We start from the raw sequence: 23,583 nt of genomic DNA, 5'->3' as shown, positions 1-23,583 counted from the left end.
TAAAAATCACAAGAGGTTGACAAGAGAAAGTAGAAATGACATAGAAAAAGGAAAAAGGTAAAAGTTTATAGCTATTCACAAATATTAAGAAGGACACAAGTTAAGTGGACCACAATAAAAAAGGAATGAAGATACGTGATCTGAAATTTAACTTCTCTATATTTATCAGGCTCATTACATCAATCACAGTCTTAAAAAAAAAAAAAAGAAAGAAAGAAGAAGAGAAGACACAGGTCAAGCCTTGCTAGAATAATTTACTAATTTGAACATTTAATAAAAATGCACAATCATAGCTATTATACACCAAACACCAAGTATGTACAAGTAACATATTATCTCTACCCTTAAATAACCTTACAAGATAGGTATTATCATCCCATTTATCATAACCCCAGAGAGGTTAAGAGATTTATCCAAAACCATATTGTCATTAATAGAAGAGAAGGAATTTGAACCTAGGTCTGTCCTTTGAAAACAGCAATCTAACCCCCAAATGTTGGCATACAACAATTTTTTAAAACAGATTTTGTTTCATTTACAATGATTATACTTATAAAAGAAATCCTTTAGGGAATTACAGAATACTAAACAACTCATAAGGTAGCAGCAATACTAGAAATTCCACTGAATGAGGCCAACAATACCTACCAGAATTAAGGTAGAAAGCTATGACTATGACATATTATTAAGACAGTAAGAATCTTTTTTAAACTTCTAGGAAATTTCTATTAACCTTTGTTAACCAAACAGAAAGCCAAAATTAGGCCGAAATGGTTTTGTGGTTCAATAAAAAAAAATCTCAACACTTCAAGTCACATCTTAAGAAATCATTTCTAAAATAAACTGGGGGTTAGGAGGTGAAGAGGCACAATGAAAATAAAGTATATACAAAACAAAGATAACAACTCAAGACAAACTATTAAAGGGAATATAGATAATTACAATGATTTATTAGGAAAAAAAGTTTCTCTGATTAAATAACATTCTGAAAATAAGCAGTCATTGACAGGGAATAAAATTATTTTAAATTGAAGGAAAGAAACACAATCATAATACTCCATCTAAAACATCTGTGCAAAAAAGAGATGTCCAAAACCTAGAGAAATAACTAAACACATCCTCTCAAGAAACTGAGTGAAAAAAAAATTTATATCTCAAACATACAGGAAAAGAATTAAACTTAGACATGTAAAGTGTACTTCCAAAGCATAAAAAAAGGAAGCTATTCACTAGTGTACCAGCTCAATGAAGCCATTCCACATCTTGCTGAAGTACAGACTCTTAAAAAATTTATAACTGCACTCAGTCAATAAAGTGTTACATTAAAATAAGAAATCAGCACAAAAGATTCTGTGAAAGTAAATGAAATTTCTACCTTTGGCCATTTGGGATTGAGAAGTCGGGCTTTGATTGCATCGTCCAGTGCCTTGTCATACTGCTGGATTTTCATATAGGCTGCAGATCTATTGCTGTATAAGATGCAGTTCTGAGGGTCAACAGCTAGGGCTTCATTGTACAGAACAATAGCTGTGTGGAAATCTCCATCATGACAGGCCTGATTACTCTGACGAACTTTCTCAACAAATTCAGCTTTGCTCAGCACTGGTCCATCAGGACTTCTCCGGCCAATAGTCTTAGCACCAAAGAGAGGAATCTACAAACAAAGAAACTTTGTGAGACAAAGTTTAGATAAACCAGAGAGGTTCCTTGTCTGAATTTCAAGAGAACATGGACATTCTTCATAGTCTGCTTTATATTATAGTTAACTTTTGTACCGTGAAAGACAATAAACTTTCCAAGAAGCAGCCAACATAGTACCTTAAATACAAACGTATCACTATATATGTATGTGTGTTCATATATATACATATAGTTATAAACATACATATTTATACATGTATATATTTTTGATTAAGAGAATGAATGAATATATGCAAAAACGTACTCAGGCTTTTCCTTGGCAATTTAAAGTTATACTAAGAAAAAAAACAAAAGGGACTTCCCTGGTGGCGTAGTGGTTAAGAATCTGCTTGCCACAGTGGTTAAGAATCCCCCTACCAAGGCAGGGGACACAGGTTCAATCCCTGGTCCGGGAAGATCCCACATGCTACGGAGCAACTAAGCCCATGTGCCACAAGTACTGAGCCTGTGCTCTAGAGCCCATGAGCCACAACTACTGAGCCCGCATGCCACAACCAGTAAAGCCCACGCGCCTAGAGCCCACGCTCCGCAACAAGAGAAGCCACCACAATGAGAAGCCCTCGCACTACAACGAAGAGTAGCCCCCGCTCGCCGCAACTGGAGAAGGCCCGTGCGCGGCAACAAAGACCCAACGCAGAAAAAAGTAAAATAAATTAGTTGATTTTTTAAAAATCTACAAACAATAAATGCTGGAGAGGGTGTGGAGAAAAGGGAACCCTCTTGCACTGTTGGTGGGAATGTAAATTGATACAGCCACTATGGAGAACAGTATGGAGGTTCCTTAAAAAACTAAAAATAGAATTACCATATGACCCAGCAATCCCGCTACTGGGCATATACCCAGAGAAAACCATAATTCAAAAAGACACATACACCCCAATCTTCACGGAAGCACTATTTACAATAGCCAGGTCATGGAAGCAACCTAAATGCCCATTGACAGATGAATGGATAAAAAAGATGTGGTACATATATACAATGGAATATTACTCAGGCATAGAAAGGAATGAAATTGGGTCATTTGTAGAGACGTGGATGGACCCAGAGACTGTCATACAGAGTGAAGTAGTTCAGAAAGAGAAAAACAAATATCGTATATTAACGCATATTTGTGGAATCTAGAAAAATGGTACAGATGAACCTGTTTGCAAGGCAGAAATAGAGACAAAGACATAGAGAACAAACATATGGACACCCAGGCGGGAAATGGGGGGTGGGATGAACTGGGAGATTGGGATTGACATGTATACACTAATAGGTATAAAATAGATAATTAATGAGAACCTGCTATATAGCACAGGGAACTCTGCTTAGTGCTCTATGGTGACCTAAATGGGAAGGAAATCCAGAAAAGAGGGGATATATGTATACATATGGCTGATTCACTTCGCTGTACAGTAGAAACTAACACAACACTGTAAAACAAATATATGCCAATTAAAATATATATATATATATAAACTATGCTAAGTTATCTTTGGATATAAGACTGTGAGTTATTTTCTTAAAATTTTCTCTTACCCAAATGTTGGGCAATAAGCATATATAAGTTTTAAATTTTAAAAAAATAAAACTTTTTAAAAATAAATTTTCATGTACCAATGAATCTTTTTAGACTGGCAAATTTGGTAACTATAATTTTGCTACTACCATGGAATTTCAAAGACAAACATCAGTTTTTGGAGATCACCAAAAAGAAAAAAATAATCTGATATAAACTGTATCTTGGCAATTTAAGACCTGTCTTTGACGTTGATTTTTCCAAATCACTAAGTTTTCTATGACTTTATAGCAGTGACTTTAAAATGAAAGGGAGTGAATGAGTCAAATGTTATTCATTTTTAAAACAGGAAAATTATAAACTGCATTAGAGTCCCGAGGATAGAAGCTTAAGACAGCAGTATCAAGAGAGACAACTTGCAATTTCAAGCAGGTTTGCCCTAAGTGAAATTACAACAACAAGTGTGATTTCCTTCCCGGTGTCTTCCTTTAAGACTCAGTCCAGTCCCTCTATTCAAAAGTGCATAATATTTTTATTTTTTATTTTATTTTATTTTTTTTTTGGCTGCATTGGGTCTTTGTTGCTGCGCTCGGTCTTTTTCTAGGTGCAGTTAGCGGGGGCTACTCTTTGTTGTGGTGCACAGGCTTCTCATTGCGGTGGCTTCTCTTGTTGTGCAGCATGGGCTCTAGGTGTGCGGGCTTCAGTAGTTGTGGCACGCAGGCTCAGTAGTTATGGCTCGTGGGCTCTAGAGCACAGGCTCAGTAGTTGTGGTGCACAGGCTTAGCTGCTCTGCGGCATGTGGGATCTTCCCGGACCAGGGCTCAAACCCGTGTCTTCTGCATTGGCAGGCGGATTCTTAACCACTGCAAAAAGTGGATAGATCTAATATGTGACACATCAACATGCACAAAAGTAATATATCCCTCACAGAGGTATTTGCATTAAAAAGAGCAGACTTCACAGAGAGCAGGAAGAAGGCAGAGCTAATCTCTCACACAGGCAACCAGATTTTTTCCTCTGCTTATAGGGATATCATATCCTAGATTTCCAGGACAATTTAAAATATCCTAGAAGTTTCAAATATCAGTGCCCAAGTTATATCCTTCAACTACCTCATATCAGAAGTGACCAATAATGTACTCTAGTTAGGGTTTTGTTTTTTGTTTTTTATTTTTAATTATGATCATGAAACATATTGCTTGAAAGTGAATGGACTATGGAACATTTACCAAACAACCAGGATTTTCCTAAACAACCTTGATGTTTATTTATTTCATCTGCATCATCAAATTAATACGTAAGACAGTGACAATGTATAAGACTGATTTCATTTTGGAAAATACAGTCATCATGACTCTACTTAAAGGCAATACTAGCCATAAGTCATAGAAACAAATTCTACATTTGAAAATTCAGAGGTACAACATAAAAATAGCAATAGCAGCCTTTAAAAGTAAAATCGTTAGGTTCACAGGTAGCCTAAAAGTGAAAAAGACATGATCCTACTATTACAGCATTCCCTGCTTCCCAGGGCAATTTGGTTCAATGCCAAAATAGATAAGAATCAAATTAAGAAAGAGTCCGCATTCTATTACCTCCATATACAGTAACATAAAGTAACATTTTCCAAAACACGTTCCAAGGAACCCTAGGTCCTCAGGAGACTAGGATAAACAAAGTTAAATTAAGTTTCTTCTTTAGTGGAAGACCTCTAAGAGCTTCTATTTTGCACACCGTGAATCAGAGAGAAGAGATACCATACATTATAAGATCAAAGTATCTTTTTGGTGGAGTACCTAGCTGGACCAGAAAATGCTTGAAACACTGATATAAACTATTAAATATAAGGCTTCTGAGAGCAAAGAAAAACGCCATGGAAAAGTCAATGCTAGTGCAGAAAGATTATAAATACCAGAGAAGAACTCCAACACCATCATCAGCACCAAGTACTCACAAATTTAAGAGAAAATGCACTCTAGTTAAGTGTCCATAGAAGTATCTAATTTGTCAAAATATGCCTGTATCTACTCAGCGGGTTACAATGTGGTCCTTAGGAGGCTAAGAAATAGCCATTTTTGTGTATGGTTTTTTAAAAGGTATATAATTTGCCTAGTCCTTCTCTATCATCTCGGCAATTGATAAACTTGGCAATACAGAGAGATTAAAAAAAAAACTTGCATATATTTCTCACATTATATATATATAGTACTTGGAACAAGCAGCCATATTAAATTCATAGACTACTAGGGTGAATATACAGTACTACTTAAGGAGACAAAGAAAAATAAAATTCTGAAATACTCATTTAATTCCTCTGATAGTCTTCCTTTCCGCATATATTTCATATAGGTATAGTTTATGGATGTCAACATATATTAACATTGTTGATATTTTCTTCTGACCTTCTGAAAAACTCATCTTAAAAGAGTAGAAGGAGTGTCAATAACATATGGACCAGGGCTTCCATGGTGGCACAGTGGTTAAGAATCCACCTGCCGGGCTTCCCTGGTGGCGCAGTGGTTGAGAATCCGCCTGCCGTTGCGGGGGGCGCAGGTTCGTGCTCCGGTCTGGAAGGATCCCACATGACGCGGAGCGGCTGGGCCCGTGAGCCGTGGCTGCTGGGCCTGTGCGTCCGGAGCCTGTGCTCTGCAACAGGAGAGGCCCCAGCGGTGAGAGGCCTGCGTACCACAAAAAAAAAAAAAAAATAGAATCCACCTGCCAATGCAGGGGACACGAGTTCAAGCCCTGGTCTGGGAAGATCCCACATGCCGTGGAGCAACTAAGCCCATGCGCCACAACTACTGAGCTTGCGCTCTAGAGTCGGTGAGCCACAACTACTAAAGCCCGCACACCAGAACTACTGAAGCCCACGTGCCTAGACTCCGTGCTCCGCAACAAGAGAAGCCATCGCAATGAGAAGCCCACGTACCACAACAAAGAGTAGCCTCCGCTCGCCACAACTAGAGAAAGCCCGCACACAGCAGCGAAGACCCAATGCAGCCAAAAATAAATAAATAAATTTAAAACAATAAATTATTTTTAAAAAAGAAAAATACTTATCGTCCTTTATATTAAAAAACTATAGGGGCTTCCCTGGTGGCGCAGTGGTTGAGAGTCCGCCTACCGATGCAGGGGACGCGGGTTTGGGCCCCGGTCTGGAAAGATCCCACATGTCACGGAGCAGCTGGGCCCGTGAGCCATGGCCACTGAGCCTGCGTGTCCAGAGCCTGTGCTCTGCAACGGGAGAGACCACGACAGTGAGAGGCCCGCGTACCACAAAAAAAAAAAAAAAAAAAAAAAAAAAAACTATAGGGGAATCAAAGAATTAACTGTTTGAGATAAGATAAAATTATAAAAGTACTAAAAGGAAACACAGAATTTTTTACCATGTAAACTGAGGAAGGCATTTCTAAGTACAACACAAAACCTAAAAGCATAATAGAAAACACTGATAAATCTGACAACATAAAAGTTTTAAATATCTGCATAGAAAAAATAATTTTTAATTAAGCAAAAAGATAAGTCACAAATCAGTAATAAAAAAAACTATTTGTAACACATGATAAAAAGCTAATTTGCTTACTATATAAAAATCTCCTACAAATAAATCAGAAAAAAAATCTAGTGGAGGACTTCCCTGGTGGCACAGTGGTTAAGAATCCACCTGCCAATGCACAGGATGCTGGTTGGACCCCTGGTCTGGGAAGATCCCACATGCCACGGAGCAACTAAGCTCATGTGCCACAACTACTGAGCCTAAGCTCTAGAGCCCGCGAGCCACAACTACTGAGCCTGCATGCCACAACTACTGAAGCCCACACACCTAGAGCCTGTGCTCCACAACAAGAGAAGCCCCGCAATGAGAAGCCTGTGCACCATGACGAAGAGTAGCCCCCACTCACCACAACTAGAGAAACCCCACGCGCAGCAACAAAGACCCAACACAGCCATAAATAAATAAATAAATAAATAAAATTTTTAAAAATAAAATCTAGTGGAATAAATGAACAAAAAATATGCACAGACAGATCATAAGAAAGGAAATCTATATGGCTTTTAATCATATTTTTTAATGTGTGGTTTCTTTTATTTTAAAAGAAAATCAAACCTCAAAATATCATATTTCATCTCTCATACTAATGGAAAAAAATTATCAGTACACTTTAATAAGGGAACAAAGAAAAAGTTCCACCCATACATTGTTGGTGGAAGTGTAAGCTGAGGTAATTATAGAACAATTTAGGAATATTTATAAAAATGTAAAAGATACATACCCTTGGAATTCTAGAAATTTTTCCTACTTCTGGTAAATTAGCCTGCAGATACATTAACCTATGTAAACAAAGTTACATACACCAGGATATTCATAACAACATCATTGGTATTAGCATGAGGTTAGAAATAACCACAATGTTGGACAACAGGAAAATAGATAAATTAGTTTTAATAGATCCATATAATTGATACTATAAAGCCAGCCAAAAGAATGAGGTAGATTTTATATACAGATATGTAAAGTTAGAAAAAATCAAGATGCAGAACAGAGAGGTAGGATATGTTATCTTCTATGAAATAAGTGGGAGGAATAATGCATATACATATACATACACTTGCATACTTAAATACATTATGGATTAATTATGCCAGAAACAATATAAAAACCAGTAGAGTAACTGTCTCAAAAGAGAGTTGTTTGAGGACTGGAAAGTAGAGGTAGTAGGGAGACCAACTTTTCAATTTTGTACTGTCTGATATTTTACTATATGCATATATTACCTACTTTTTTAAAACATGAAAAAAATCATTCTGAAAACAGAGCATAGCTTACTTTTATATATCAAGGTATCCATATATGGTTGCAAAATACGTTCACTTTCTAAGGGTATCTGGCTAAGATGAAAGGGAATTAAAAACCAGCCTTTGCACCCTGGCCCAGAGCTACATAAGCCTAGAATGGAGGTAGCACTTTCTTACAAAGTCACTCTCTACTCACCAAGCTATTCTTATGGCTAGGGAGTAAGATCTTTCTTGAATTCACACAAAGGCCAAATATGGATAAGCTGCTATATATTAATTATGTATTTTTTAAATAGATGATAAGACAATTCACTGGAGAATTGACCATATAATAAAAGAACTCAGTGTACATTCCAAAATATATGTAGAATATATAATATATATTACATGATATATAATATATGTATTATATATAAACTATATAATACATGAAGTTAAGAACTTTGTGGATGGGTCTCAAGATTTGACCCACAAATGACAGAAGAAGCTGAAAGAAAAGTCCATAGAAAATACCCAAAATGAAATATACTCAAATAGAAAAAGGAAACAGGGAAAAATGATAGGTGCATAAGAGACAAGAGGAACACGCCAAAGAGGTCTAACACACATATAATTGGGATCACAGAAGGAAAGAAAAAGGATTCGATGCAATATTTGAATACGTCATGACCAAGAATTTTCTAAAACTGATGAAAGACATCAACTCAGAATACTGAACCCACTGAACTTCATCCAACCTCAAGCTATCACAAAGAAAACTAGACCAACACACATCACAGGCAAACCACTAAAAACCAAAAACAAAGAAAATGTTAAAGCAAACAAAGGAGAAAAAAAGACACATTATCTTCAAAGGGCCTACAAGCTGCGAACTCAACAGGAATGATGGAAGCTGAACTAGCAGCTAGCCTACAATTCTACACCCAGAGAAAATATTATTCAAAAATGAAGTGGGGGGCTTCCCTGGTGGCGCAGTGGTTGGGAGTCCGCCTGCCGATGCAGGGGACGCGGGTTCGTGCCCTGGTCCAGGAGGATCCCGCATGCCGCCGAGCAGCTGGGCCCGTGAGCCATGGCTGCTGAGCCTGAGCGTCCGGAGCCTGTGCTCTGCAACGGGAGAGGCCACAACAGTGAGAGGCCCGTGTACAGCAAAAAACAAAAAAACAAACAAACAAAAAAATGAAGTGGAAATAGGATTGATCCTACATTACTGGTGGAAATTAAAATGGTTCAGCCATTGTGGAAAACAGTTGGCAGGTCTTCAAAAAGTTAAACATAGAGTTACCATATGACCCAGAAATTCCACTCCTGGGTATCTACCCAAACGAATTGAAAATGTATATCCCCGCAACAACATGTACACAAATGTTCATAGCAGCATTATTCATAATGGCCAAAAAGTATAACAACACAAATATCCATCAAATGATGAGTAAATAAACAAAATGTGGCATAGCCACACAATGGAACCAAAAAAAGGAACAAAACACTAATACACATGAGAATATGGATGAACCTTTAAAACACTATGTTAAGTGAAAGAAGCCAGAAACAAATGGCCACATTTGTAAGACTCCATTTATATTAAATGTCCACAGTAGGCAAATCCATAGAGGCAGAAAGCAAATTAGTGGTTGTCAAGGGCCAGAGATGGGGGAAATGTAACACCTAACGAGTACTGGAATTCTTTTTGGGGTGAAGGAAATTTTCGGGATTAGATAGTGGTGATGGTTGTGAACATACTAAAATCCACTAAATTGTACAATTTTAAATGGTGAATTTTATGGTGTGTTAATTTTTAAAATGTAAAATAAATACTTGTTCAAACAAACAAACACTGAGGGAATTCATCAACATCAGGCCCACACTAAAAGAAATACTAAAAGAAATACTGCAGGAAAACGATCTTAGAGAGAAATATGGAAATGTAGAAAAGAAGGAATAATACTGGTAAAGGCAAATATATGAGTAAATACAAATGAACATCAGCTATACAAAATAGTAACTGTAATGTGAAGTTTAAGATATATATAAGACAGAGCCTGAACCAAGATGGCGGAGTAGAAGGACATGCTCTCACTCCTTCTTGTGAGAACACCAGAATCACAAGTAGCTGCTGGACAATCATGGACAGGAAGACACTGGAACTCACCAAAAAAGATAACCCACATCCAAAGACAAAGGAGAAGCCACAATGAGACGGTAGGAGAGGCGCAATCACAGCAAAATCTAATCCCATAACTGCTGGGTGGGTGACTCACAGACTGGAGAACACTTACACCACAGAAGTCCACCCACTGGAGTGAAGGTTCTGAGCCCCATGTCAGGCTTCCCAACCTGTGGGTCTGGCAATGGGAGGAGGAACTCCTAGAGAATCAGACTTTGAAGCCTACTGGGATTTGACTTCAGGACTTCGACAGGACTGGGGGAAACAGAGACTCCACTCTTGGAAGGCACACACAAAGTAGTGTGCACAGTGGGACCCAGGGAAAGGAGGAGTCACCCCAGGGGAGACAGAACCAGACCTACTGCTAGTGTTGGAGGATCTCCTGCAGAGGTGGGGGGTGGCTGTGGCTCACCATGGGGACAAGGACACTGGCAGCCGAAGTTCTGGGAAGTACTCCTTGGCGTGAGCCCTCCCAGAGTCTGCCATTAGCCCCACCAAAGAGCCCAGGTAGGCTCCAGTGCTGGGTTGCCTCAGGCCAAACAACCAACAGGGAGGGAACCCAGCCCCACCCATCAGCAGACAAGTGGATTAAAGTTTTACTGAGCTCTGCCCACCAGACCAACAGTCAGCTCGACCCACCACCAGTCCCTCCCATCAGGAAACCTGCACAAGCCTCTTAGACAGCTTCATCCACCAGAGGGCAGACAACAGAAGCAAGAAGAACTACAATCCTGCAGCCTGTGGAACAAAAACCACATTCACAGAAAGACAGACAAGATGAAAAGGCAGAGGGCTATGTACCAGATGAAGGAACAAGATAAAACCCCAGAAAAACAACTAAATGAAGTGGAGATAGGCAACCTTCCAGTAAAAGAATTCAGAATAATGATAGTGAAGATGATCCAGGACCTCAGAAAAAGAATGGAGGCAAAGATTGGGAAGATGCAAGAAATGTTTAACAAAGACCTAGACGAATTAAAGAACAAACAAACAGAGATGAACAATACAATAACTGAAATGAAAACTACACTAGAAGGAATCAATAGCAGAATAACTGAAGCAGAAGAATGGATAAGTGACCTGGAAGACAGAAGGGTGGAATTCATTGCCAGGAAACAGAATAAAGAAAAAAGAATGAAAAGAAATGAAGACAGCCTAAGAGACCTCTGGGACAACATTAAATGCAACAACATTCGCATTTTAGGGGTCCCAGAAGGAGGAGAGAGAGAGAAAGGACCAGAGAAAATATTTCAAGAGATTATAGTTGAAAACTTCCCTAACATGGGAAAGGAAATAGCCCCCCAAATCGAGGAAGCACAGTGGGTCCCATACAGAATAAACCCAAGGAGAAACACAACAAGACACACAGTAATCAAATAGGCGAAAATTAAAGACAAAGAAAAATTGTTGAAAGCAGCAAGACAAAAACGACAAATAACATACAAGGGAACTCTCTTAAGGTTAACAGTTGATTTCTCAGCAGAAACTCTAAAACTCACAAGGGAGTGGCATGATAAATACTTAAAGTGATGAAAGGGAATTACCTACAACCAAGATTACTCTACCCAGCAAGGATCTCACTGAGATTCGATGGAGAAATCAAAAGCTTTACAGACAAGCAAAAGCTAAGAGAATTCAGCACCACCAAACCAGCTCTATAACAAAGGCTAAAGGAACTTCTCTAGGCAGGGAACACAAGAGAAGAAAAGGACCTACAAAAACAAACTCCCCCCAAAAAAACCCAAAACAATTGAGAAGATGGTCAGGGCTTCCCTGGTGGCGCAGTGCTTGGGGGTCCGCCTGCCGATGCAGGGGACATGGGTTCGTGCCCCGGTCCGGGAGGATTCCACATGCCGTGGAGCGGCTGGGCCTGTGAGCCATGGCAGCTGCACCTGCGCATCTGGAGCCTGTGCTCCATGATGTGAGAGGCCACAGCAGTGAGAGGTCCACGTACCGCAAAAAAAAAAAAAAAAGAAAATGGTCATAGGAACATACATATCAATAATTACCTTAAACATGAATGGATTAAATGCTCCAACCAAAAGACACAGGCTTGCTGAATGAATACAAAAACAAGACCCATATATATGCTGTCTTCAAGAGACCCATTTCAGATCTAGGGACACCTACAGACTGAAAGTGAGGGGATGGAAAAAGATATTCAATGCAAGAGGAAATCAAAAGAAAGCTAGAGTAACAATACTCATATCAGACAAAATAGACTTTAAAATAAAGACTATTACAAGAGACAAGAACGACACTATATAATGATCAAGGGATCAATCCAAGAAGAAGAGATAATAATTGTAAATATTTATGCACCCAACATAGGAGCACCTCAATACATAAGGCAAATAATAACAGCCATAAAAGGGGAAATCGACAGTAACACATTCATAGTAGGGGACTTTAATACCCCACTTTCACCAATGGACAGATCATCCAAAATGAAAATAAATAAGGAAACACAAGCTTTAAATGATATATTAAACAAGATGCACTTAATTGATATTTATAGGACATTCCATCCAAAAACAACAGAATACACATTTTTCTCAAGTGCTCATGGAACATTCTCCAGGATAGATCGTATCTTGGGTCACAAATCAAGCCTTGATAAATTTAAGAAACCTGAAATTGTATCAAGTATCCTTTCCAACCACAACGCTATGAGACTAGATATCAATTACAGGAAAAGAGCTGTAAAAAAATACAAACACATGGAGGCTAAACAATACACTACTTAATAACGAAGTGATCACTGAAGAAATCAAAGAGGAAATCAAAAAATACCTAGAAACAAATGACAATGGAGACACGACGACTCAAAACCTATGGGAGGCAGCAAAAGCAGTTCGAAGAGAGAAGTTTACAGCAATACAATCCTACCTTAAGAAACAGTAAACATTTCGAATAAACAACCTAACCTTGCACCTAAAGCAATTTGAGAAAGAAGAACAAAAAAACCCCAAAGTTAGCAGAAGGAAAGAAATGATAAACATCAGGCCAGAAATAAATGAAAAAGAAATGAAGGAAATGATAGCAAAGATCAATAAAACTAAAAGCTGGTTCTTTGAGAAGATAAACAAAATTGATAAACCATTAGCCAGACTCATCAAGAAAAAAAGGGAGAAGACTCAAATCAATAGAATTAGAAATGAAAAAGGAGAAGTAACAACTGACACTGCAGAAATACAAAAGATCATGAGAGATTACTACAAGCAACTCTATGCCAATAAAATGGACAACCTGGAAGAAATGGACAAATTCTTAGAAATGCACAACCTGCCAAGACTGTATCAGGAAGAAATAGAAAATATGAACAGACCAATCACAAGCACTGAAATTTAAACTGTGATTAAAAATCTTCCAACAAACAAAAGCCCAGGACCAGATGGCTTCACAGGCAAATTCTATCAAACATTTAGAGAAGAGCTAACACCTATCCTTCTCAAACTCTTCCAAACTACAGCAGAGGGAGGAACAGTCCCAAACTCATTATATGAGACCACCATCACCTCACCCTGATACCAAAACCAGACAAGGATATCACAAAGAAAGAATACAGGCCAATATCACTGATGAACATAGATGCAAAAATCCTCAACAAAATACTAGCAAACAGAATCCAACAGCACATTAAAAGGATCATACACCATGATCAAGTGGGGTTTATTCCAGGAATGCAAGGATTCTTCAATATATGCAAATCAATCAACGTGATACACCATATTAACAAACTGAAGGAGAAAAACCATATGATCATCTCAATAGATGCAGAGAAAGCTTTTGACAAAATTCAACACCCATTTATGATAAATACCCTGCAGAAAGTAGGCATAGAGGGAACTTTCCTCAACATAATAAGGGCCATATATGACAAACCCACAGCCAACATCGTCCTCAATGGTGAAAAACTGAAACCAATCAATGAATTTGGTAAAGTAGCAGGATACAAAATTAATGCACAGAAATCTCTGGCATTCCTATACACTAATGATGAAAAATCTGAAAGTGAAATTAAGAAAATACTCCCATTTACCACTGCAACAAAAAGAATAAAATATCTAGGAATAAACCTACCTAAGGAGAGAAAAGACCTGTATGCAGAAAATTATAAGACACCGATGAAAGAAATTAAAGATGGCACAAATAGATGGAGAGATATACCATGTTCTTGGATTGGAAGAATCAACATTGTGAAAATGACTCTACTACCCAAAGCAATCTACAGATTCAATGCAATCCCTATCAAACTACCACTGGCATTTTTCACAGAACTAGAACAAAAATTTTCACAATTTGTATGGAAACACAAAAGACCCCGAATAGCCAAAGCAATCTTGAGAACGAAAAACGGAGCTGGAGGAATCAGGCTCCCTGACTTCAGACTATACTACAAAGCTACAGTAATCAAGACAGTATGGTACTGGCACAAAAACAGAAAGATAGATCAATGGAACAGGATAGAAAGCCCAGAGATAAACCCATGCACATATGGTCACCTTATCTTTGATAAAGGAGGCAGGAATGTACAGTGGAGAAAGGACAGCCTCTTCAATAAGTGGTGCTGGGAAAACTGGACAGGTACATGTAAAAGTATGAGATTAGAACACTCCCTAACACCATACACAAAAATAAGCTCAAAATGGATTAAAGACCTAAATGTAAGGCCAGAAACTATCAAACTCTTAGAGGAAAACATAGGCAGAACACTCTATGACATAAATCACAGCAAGATCCTTTGTGACCCACCTCCTAGAGAAATGGAAATAAAAACTAAAATAAACAAATGGGACCTAATGAAACTTCAAAGCTTTTGCACAGCAAAGGAAACCATAAACAAGACCAAAAGACAACCCTCAGAATGGGAGAAAATATTTGAAAATGAAGCAACTAACAAAGGATTAATCTTCAAAATTTACAAGCAGCTCATGCAGCTCAATAACAAACAACCCAATCCAAAAATGGGCAGAAGACCTAAACAGACATTTCTCCAAAGAAGATATACAGATTGCCAACAAACACATGAAAGAATGCTCAACATCATTAATCATTAGAGAAATGCAAATCAAAACTACAATGTGATATCATCTCACACCGGTCAGAATGGCCATGATCAAAAAATCTAGAAACAATAAATGCTGTAGAGGGTGTGGAGAAAAGGGAACACTCTTGCACTGCTGGTGGGAATGTGAATTGCTACAGACACTATGGAGAACAGTATGGAGGTTCCTTAAATAACTACAAATAGGGCTTCCCTGGTGGTGCAGTGGTTGAGGGTTCGCCTGCCGGTGCAGGGGACACAGGTTCGTGCCCCGGTCCGGGAGGATCCCACGTGCCGCGGAGCAGCTGGGCCCGTGAGCCATGGCCACTGAGCCTGCACGTCCGGAGCCTGTGCTCCGCAATGGGAGAGGCCACAGCAGTGAGAGGCCCACATACCGCAAAAAAAAACCAAACAAAAAAAAAAACTAACAGAACTATCATGTGACCCAGCAATCCCACTACTGGCCATATACCCTGAGAAAACCATAATTCAAAAAGAGTCATGTACCAAAATGTTCATTGCAGCTCTATTTACAATAGCCAGGAGATGGAAGCAACCTAATTGTCCATAATCGGATGAATGGATAAAGAAGATGTGGCAAATATATACAATGGAATATTACTCAGCCATAAAAAGAAACAAAATTTAGTTATTTGTAGTGAGGTGGATGGACCTAGAGTCTGTCATACACAGTGAAGTAAGTCAGAAAGAGAAAGACAAATACTGTATGCTAACACATATATATGGAATCTACGGGAAAAAAAAAGGTCATGAAGAACCCAGGGGTAAGACAGGAATAAAGACACAGATCTACTAGAGAATGGACTTGAGTATATGGGGAGGGGGAAGGGTAAGCTGGGACAAAGTGAGAGAGTGGCATGGACATTTATACACTACCAAAACGTAAAATGGCTAGTGGGAAGCAGCCGCATAGCACAGGAAGATCAGCTCGGGGCTTTGTGACCACCTAGAGGGGTGGGATAGGGAGGGTGGGAGGGAGGGAGACGCAAGAGGGAAGAGATATGGGAACATATGTATGTGTATAACTGATTCACTTTGTTATAAGGCTGAAACTAACACACCATTGTAAAGCAATTATACTCCAATAAAGATGTTAAAAAAATAATAATAATAAAATAAAATAAAGAATGTTACAAGAGACAAGGAAGGACAATATATAATTACCAAGGGATCAATCCAAGAAGATATAACAATCATAAATATATATGCCCCAAACACAGGAACACCTCAATACATAAGGCAACTGCTAACAGCTGTAAAAGAGGAAATAGACAGTAACACAATAATACTGCGGGACTTTAACACCTCACTTACACCAATGGACAGATCATCCAAAATTAAAATAAATAAGGAAACAGAAGCTTTAAATGACACAACAGACCAGATAGATTTAATTGATATTTATAGGAATTCCATCGAAAAACAGCAGATTACACTTTCTTCTCAAGTGCACATGGAACACTGTCCAGGATAGATCACATCTTGGGTCACAAATCAAGCCTCAGTAAATTTAAGAAAACTGAAATCATATCAAGCATCTTTTCTGACCACAATGCCATGAGATTACAAATGAATTACAGGGGGGAAAAAGTAAAAAACACAAACACATGGAGGCTAAACACTACATTACTATATAACCCAGAGATCACTGAAGAAATCAAAAAGAAAATCAAAAAATACCTAGAGACAAATGACAGTGAAAACACAACAATCCAAAACCTATTGGATGCAGCAAAAGCAGTTCTAAGAGGGACGTTTATAGCTATACAAGCCTACCTCAAGAAACAAGAAAAATCTCAAATAAACAATCTAACCTTACACTTAAAGGAATTAGAGAAAGAAAAACAAACAAAACCCAAAGTTAGAAGAAGGAAAGAAATCATAAAGATCAGAGCAGAAATAAATGAAATAGAAACAAAGAAAACAATAGCAAAGATCAATAAAACTAAAAGCTGGTTCCTTGAGAAGATAAACAAAATTGATAAACCATTAGCAAGACTCATCAAGAAAAAGAGGGAGAGGACTCAAATCAATAAAATTAGAAATGAAAAAGGAGAAATTACAACAGACACGGCAGAAATACAAAGCATCCTAAGAGACTACTACCAACAACTCTATGCCAATAAAATGGACAACCTGGAAGAAATAGACAAATTCTTAGAAAGGTATAATCTTCCAAGACTGAACCAGGAAGAAATAGAAAATATGAACAGACCAATCACAAGAAATGAAATTGAAACTGTGATTAAAAATCTTCCAAAAAACAAAAGTCCAGGACCTGACGGCTTCACAGGTGAATTCTATCGAACATTTACAGAAGAGCTAACACCCATCCTTCTCAAACTCTTCCAAAAAATTGCAGAGGAAGGAACACTCCCAAACTCATTCTATGAGGCCACCATCACCCTGATACCAAAACCAGACAAAGATACTACAAAAAAAGAAAATTACAGATCAATATCACTGATGAATACAGATGCAAAAATCCTCAACAAAATACTAGCAAACAGAATCCAACAACACATTAAAAGGATCATACACCATCATCAAGTGGGATTCATCCCGGGGATGCAAGGATTCTTCAATATACGCAAATCAATGAATGTGATACACCATATTAACAAACTGAAGAATAAAAACCATATGATCATCTCAATAGATGCAGAAAAAGCTTTTGACAAAATTCAACACCCATTTATGATAAAAACTCTCCAGAAAGTGGGCATAGAGGGAACCTACCTCAACATAATAAAGGCCATATACGACAAACCCACAGCAAACATCATTCTCAATGACAAAAAAGTGAAAGCATTTCCTCTAAGATCAAGAACAACCAAGGATGTTCACTCTCACCGCTGTTATTCAACATAGTTTTGGAAGTCCTAGCCACGGCAATCAGAGAAGAAAAAGAAATAAAAAGAATACAAATTGGAAAAGAAGTAAAACTGTCACTGTTTGTAGCTGACATGATACTATACATAGAGAATCCTAAAGATGCCACCAGAAAACTACTAGAGCTAATCAATGAATTTGGTAAAGTTGCAGGATACAAAATTAATGCACAGAAATCTCTTGCATTCTTATACACTAATGATGAAAAATCTGAAAGAGAAATTAAGGGAACACTCCCATTTCCCACTGCAACAAAAAGAATAAAATACCTAGGAATAAACCTACCTAGGGAGACAAAAGACCTGTATGCAGAAAACTATAAGACACTGGTGAAAGAAATTAAAGATGATACCAACAGATGGAGAGATATACCATGTTCTTGGATTGGAAGGATCAATATTGTGAAAATGACTATACTACCCAAAGCAATCTACAGATTGAATGCAATCCCTATCAAATTACCAATGGCATTTTATACGGAACTAGAACAAAAAATCTTAAAATTTGTATGGAGACACAAAAGACCCTGAAGAGCCAAAGCAGTCTTGAGGGGAAAAAATGGAGCTGGAGGAATCAGACTCCCTGACTTCAGACTATACTACAAAGCTACAGTTATCAAGACAATATGGTACTGGCACAAAAACAGAAACATAGATCAATGCAACAAGATAGAAAGCCCAGAGGTAAACCCATGCACCTCTGGTCAACTAACCTATGAAGAAGGAAGCAAGGATATACAATCGAGAAAAGACAGTCTCTGCAACAAGTGGTGCTGGGAAAACTGAACAGTTACATGTAAAAGACTGAAATTAGAACACTCCCTAACACCATACACAAAAATAAACTCAAAATGGATTAGAGACCTAAATGTAAGACTGCACACTATAAAACTCTTAGAGGAAAACATAGGAAGAACACTCTTTGACATAAATTACAGCAAGATCTTTTTCAATCCACCTCCTAGAGTAATGCAAATAAAAACAAAAATAAACAAATTGGACCCAATGAAACCTAAAACTTTTGCACAGCAAAGGAAACCATAAACAAGACGAAAAGACAACCCTCACAATGGGAGAAAATATTGCAAACAAATCAACGGACAAAGGATTAACCTCCAAAATATATAAACAGCTCATGCAGCTCAATATTAAAAAAACCCAATCCAAAAATGGGCCAAAGACCTAAATAGACATTTCTCCTAAGAAGACATACAGATGGCCAAGAAGCGCATGAAAAGCTGCTCAACATCACTAATTATTAGAGAAATGCAAATCAAAACTACAATGAGGTATCACCTCACACCAGTAAGAATGGGCTTCATCAGAAAATCTACAAAGAACAAATGCTGGAAACGGTGTGGAGAAAAGGGAACCCTCTTGCACTGTTGGTAGGAATGTAAACCGATACAGCCACTATGGAGAACAGTATGGAGGTTCCTTAAAAAACTAAAAACAGAATTACCATGTGATCCAGTAATCCCACTACTGGGCATATACCGAGAGAAAACCACAATTCAAAAAGACACATGCACCCCAATGTTCACTGCAGCACTATTTACAATAACCAGGTCATGGAAGCAACCTAACTGCCCATCGACAGACGAATGGATAAAGAAGATGTGGTACCTATATACAACGGAATATTACTCAGCCACAAAAAGGAACGAAATTGGGTCATTTGTTGAGTTGTGGATGGATCTAGAGACTGTCATACAGAGTGAAGTAGTTCAGAAAGAGAAAAATAAATATCGTATATTAACGCATACATGTGGAACCTAGAAAAATGGTACAGATGAACTGGTTTGCAGGGCAGATATTGAGACACAGATGTAGAGAACAAACGTTCGGACACCAAGTGGGGGAAGCCGCGGGGGGGCGGGGGGGAGGGTGATGAATTGGGTGATTGGGATTGACATGTATACACTGATGTGTATAAAACTGATGACTAGGGCTTCCTTGGTGGCGCAGTGGTTGAGAGTCCGCTTGCCGATGCAGGGGACCCGGGTTCGTGCCCCGGTCCGGGAAGATCCCACATGCCGTTGAGCGGATGGCCCCGTGAGCCATGGCCGCTGAGCCTGCATGTCCAGAGCCTGTGCTCCGCAACGGGAGAGGCCACAACAGTGAGAGGCCCGCGTACCACAAAAAAAATAAACAAAAAAAAAAAACTGATGACTAATAAGAACCTGCTATATAAAAAAATAAAATAAAATTTAAAAATTAAAAAAAAAAGAACCAATCTTATAAGCAGACCTTTTAGGAATAGTAGTGTCAGTCCTCCTATGTTAATTCTTTTCTGTACAGCCCTATTTTGGCATTTACATTTTAAGTAAAAAAAAATTTAATACCAAAAAAAAAGATATATATAACACAAAATATACCTACAGATAAAAGATATATGTAGGTGTAGATAAAGATATAGGAAATAATAAGTGGAGTTAAAATTCTCTAAGGTAAAAATTAATTTTAAAAATATAAATAAATAAATAAAGTTCTCTAAAAAAGCATTTCTCAAATCTTGATGTACATATAAATCAACCAAAACATCTTGTTAAAATACTGATCCACTAGGTTTAGAATGAGGCCTGAAATTTTGCCTTTCTAACAAGCTCCTGATGATACTGGCGTTGCTAGCCTATTCACCACACTTTAAGTTCCAAGGTTCTAGCAGAATCAGGTAAGTTATGAAAATATTAATTCTATGACCATAATTGATAGGCATTTTGTGAGAAGTGAGCCAGTGAATAGAAACCACTAAATGATCTTATTGCTGTTAAAATACCCATTTTTGTAAAGGTAAAATCATGACTCTCATACAAATAAAAAATGACACACATCAAAGACTTTATTTAACTCATTAACTAATGAGTAAACCAGTAAAACATTACAACCAATTAAATTGAATTAAATGTATAGGCAATTAGAAATGCTGAATTGAATTTCTAAATAGATGTTGATTAAATAAAATTCATATTTTATGGCAAGTCAAGACAAGTTTAAATGTAAAATTTTTCTCTGCTTCTTTGGGCCTCCTCCCTCCCCTTTAGTGGGTATTGTGCATCTGCACTACCCAGACCTCCTTAGGAGATAACCTTCCTTCTTAATCTTATAAGGAGTCTCAATGACCCATGACTCACTACTCACTTTGAGTCTGTTTATTTGTAGCACCCCTTCCTTCTAATTATTTCATGGTAGGCTTCTTTTGATCATATTTATTTCAATAAAAAATAGTTATCTTTCCCTGATTCTAGTGTACTTCACTTTGGGACTGCCATGGGTGACCCACAACGCACTATTTACTTTGTAAGTGCAGATCTGGACTGTGTGAACTGTTAATACATCATTTGACATATAACCCTTTGTCCCAAAAACTTATATAACTGTGGTTTGACCTCCAACAGGCAAAACAGTCCTCAGAGTTGTTTTGTGAAAGACTGTCTGCGTGTTATAATCCTCAGGTTGGCTCCAATAAAATTTTCCATTTCTTTCTAAGACTATTGATTAATTATTTCGTCAACAATGCAAACTGCCCTTCAAGGAGGAGGAAAGTGAAATCAATCATCCCTCCATCTGGAGAGAATAATTTGCATTGCTATCACTTATCTACAATGTATAGAGCTACAGAGTAGTTCAAAGACAATGAAAGGTGCAAATTTCATAGAATCAGACAACCTACAAGAGCACACTGCATTCCTAATAACCTAGTTTTCCACTGAAGATAGGCAGTGATCTTTTTCCAAGTCCATTTCAAGTCCTTTCCCATTTTTTCCTGACAGTCTCAAAGTGAAGTACACTAGAATCAGGGAAAAGGAACTATCTTTTATAAATATATGCAAAATATGATCAAAAGCAGCCTGCCATGAAATAATTAGAAGGAAGAGGTTCTACAAATAAACACACTCAACCCAGCAGGAACCTAGAAATGCATGAAAATGAAAATATAATTCTCTGTGTACTCAGCACCATTCAAGGGAGAGTGAAACCTAGGTCAATGTACAGAAGTACAGGATTCTGAACTTTACAGTCACCAATACTCACAAAACCTACACTGTAATCTAGTGTAAGAGTTGAGATTGGCAGGAATGATCCTTATCAACTGACAAGTGTTCTCTGAGGTGTAAACAAGATTGTAATCTGACTCCTTCTCTCACCTCCTTTTTTTTTTTTTCTAGTTTTTCTTTTTTTGTTTTTGTTTTTTTGTTTTTTTTGCGGTACCCGGGCCTCTCACTGCCGCGGCCTCTCCCGCTGCGGAGCACAGGCTCCGGACGCGCAGGCCCAGCGGCCATGGCCCACGGGCCCAGCCGCTCCGCGGCACGTGGGATCCCCCCGGACCGGGGCATGAACCCGAGTCCCCTGCATCGGCAGGCGGACTCTCAACCACTGTGCCACCAGGGAAGCCCTAACCTCCTTCTTTTTAAAGTTAATTCTTAGAATTTGAAAGAACTTTTAGAAGATCTAAATCAGGGCTTAGGAAACTTCGGCATGTGATCCAAATCAACCCACTACCCATTTTTGGAAATACAGTTTTATTGGAACACAGCCAAACCCTATTGTTTATATATTGTCTATGGCTGCTTTTATACTACAGTGGCAGTTTAGTAGTTGCAACAGAGACTTGTGTAGCCTATAAAGCCTGAAATATGTACTACCTAGAGCTTTATAGGAAAAGTTTGCCAACCTCTGATCTAAATCAATCATCGACAATACTTTCTTGACCCCCTTTAAGCATCAAAACCTTTTTCTGATCTCTTAACTGTCCATTTTAAGACAGCTAATTGAGAAAATACAAAGAAATAGCAAAGGCTACTCTTATTGCCTTTATTTATTTTATTTTTTAAATTTTTTGGCTGCATTGGGTCTTCATTGCTGTGCATGGGCTTTCTCTAATTGCGGTGATCGGAGACTACTCTTCTTTGCGGTGTGCGGGCTCCCCATTGCAGTGGCTTCTCTTGTTGCGGAGCACAGGCTCTAGACGCACAGGCTTCAGTAGCTGTGGCTCACGGTCTACGGAGAGCAGGCTCAGTAGTTGTGGCGTAAGGGCTCAGTTGCTCTGCGGCATGTGGCATCTTCCCGGACCAGGGCTCGAACCCGTGTTCCCTGCATTGGCAGGCAGATTCTTAACCACTGTGCCACCACGGAAGCCCTAGATACTGTTTTGATTCACAAAATATACATGTATTTAATGGCAATAAGGAGCTTCCGTGGTGGCGCAGTGGTTAAGAATCTGCCTGCCAATGCAGGGAACACGGGTTCGAGCCCTGGTCCGGGAAGATGCCACATGCCGCAGAGCAACTGAGCCCTTACGCCACAACTACTGAGCCCGCGTGCCACAACTGCTGAAGCCTGCACACCTAGAGCCTATGCTCCGCAACAAGAGAAGCCACCGCAATGAGAAGCCCACCACACCAGAAAGAAGAGTAGCTCCCGCTCACCGCAACTAGAGAAAGTCCACACGCAGCAACGA

General features: G+C 38.5%; 1 protein-coding gene across 3 annotated transcripts in view; it reads right to left on the bottom strand.

Annotated features, from left to right (window-relative positions):
- TTC28 (tetratricopeptide repeat domain 28) overlaps nucleotides 1-23,583 on the bottom strand; it is a 594,505-nt gene that overhangs the window by 551,345 nt on the left and 19,577 nt on the right. For 2 of the 3 annotated variants that reach the window (XM_079943479.1, XM_079943480.1), the window contains exon 2: nucleotides 1,376-1,654. The exons of the other annotated variant lie outside the window; for it this stretch is intronic. In XM_079943479.1, coding sequence (XP_079799605.1) covers nucleotides 1,376-1,654 — 279 coding nt within the window. The remainder of the gene's footprint in view (nucleotides 1-1,375; nucleotides 1,655-23,583) is intronic. 3 annotated transcript variants of the gene reach the window in all.

This window comes from Stenella coeruleoalba (assembly GCF_951394435.1).
Source record: "Stenella coeruleoalba genome assembly, chromosome: 14".
Classification (NCBI taxonomy): Eukaryota; Metazoa; Chordata; class Mammalia; order Artiodactyla; family Delphinidae; genus Stenella; species Stenella coeruleoalba.
This window is presented reverse-complemented; position numbering and strand designations above follow the sequence as displayed.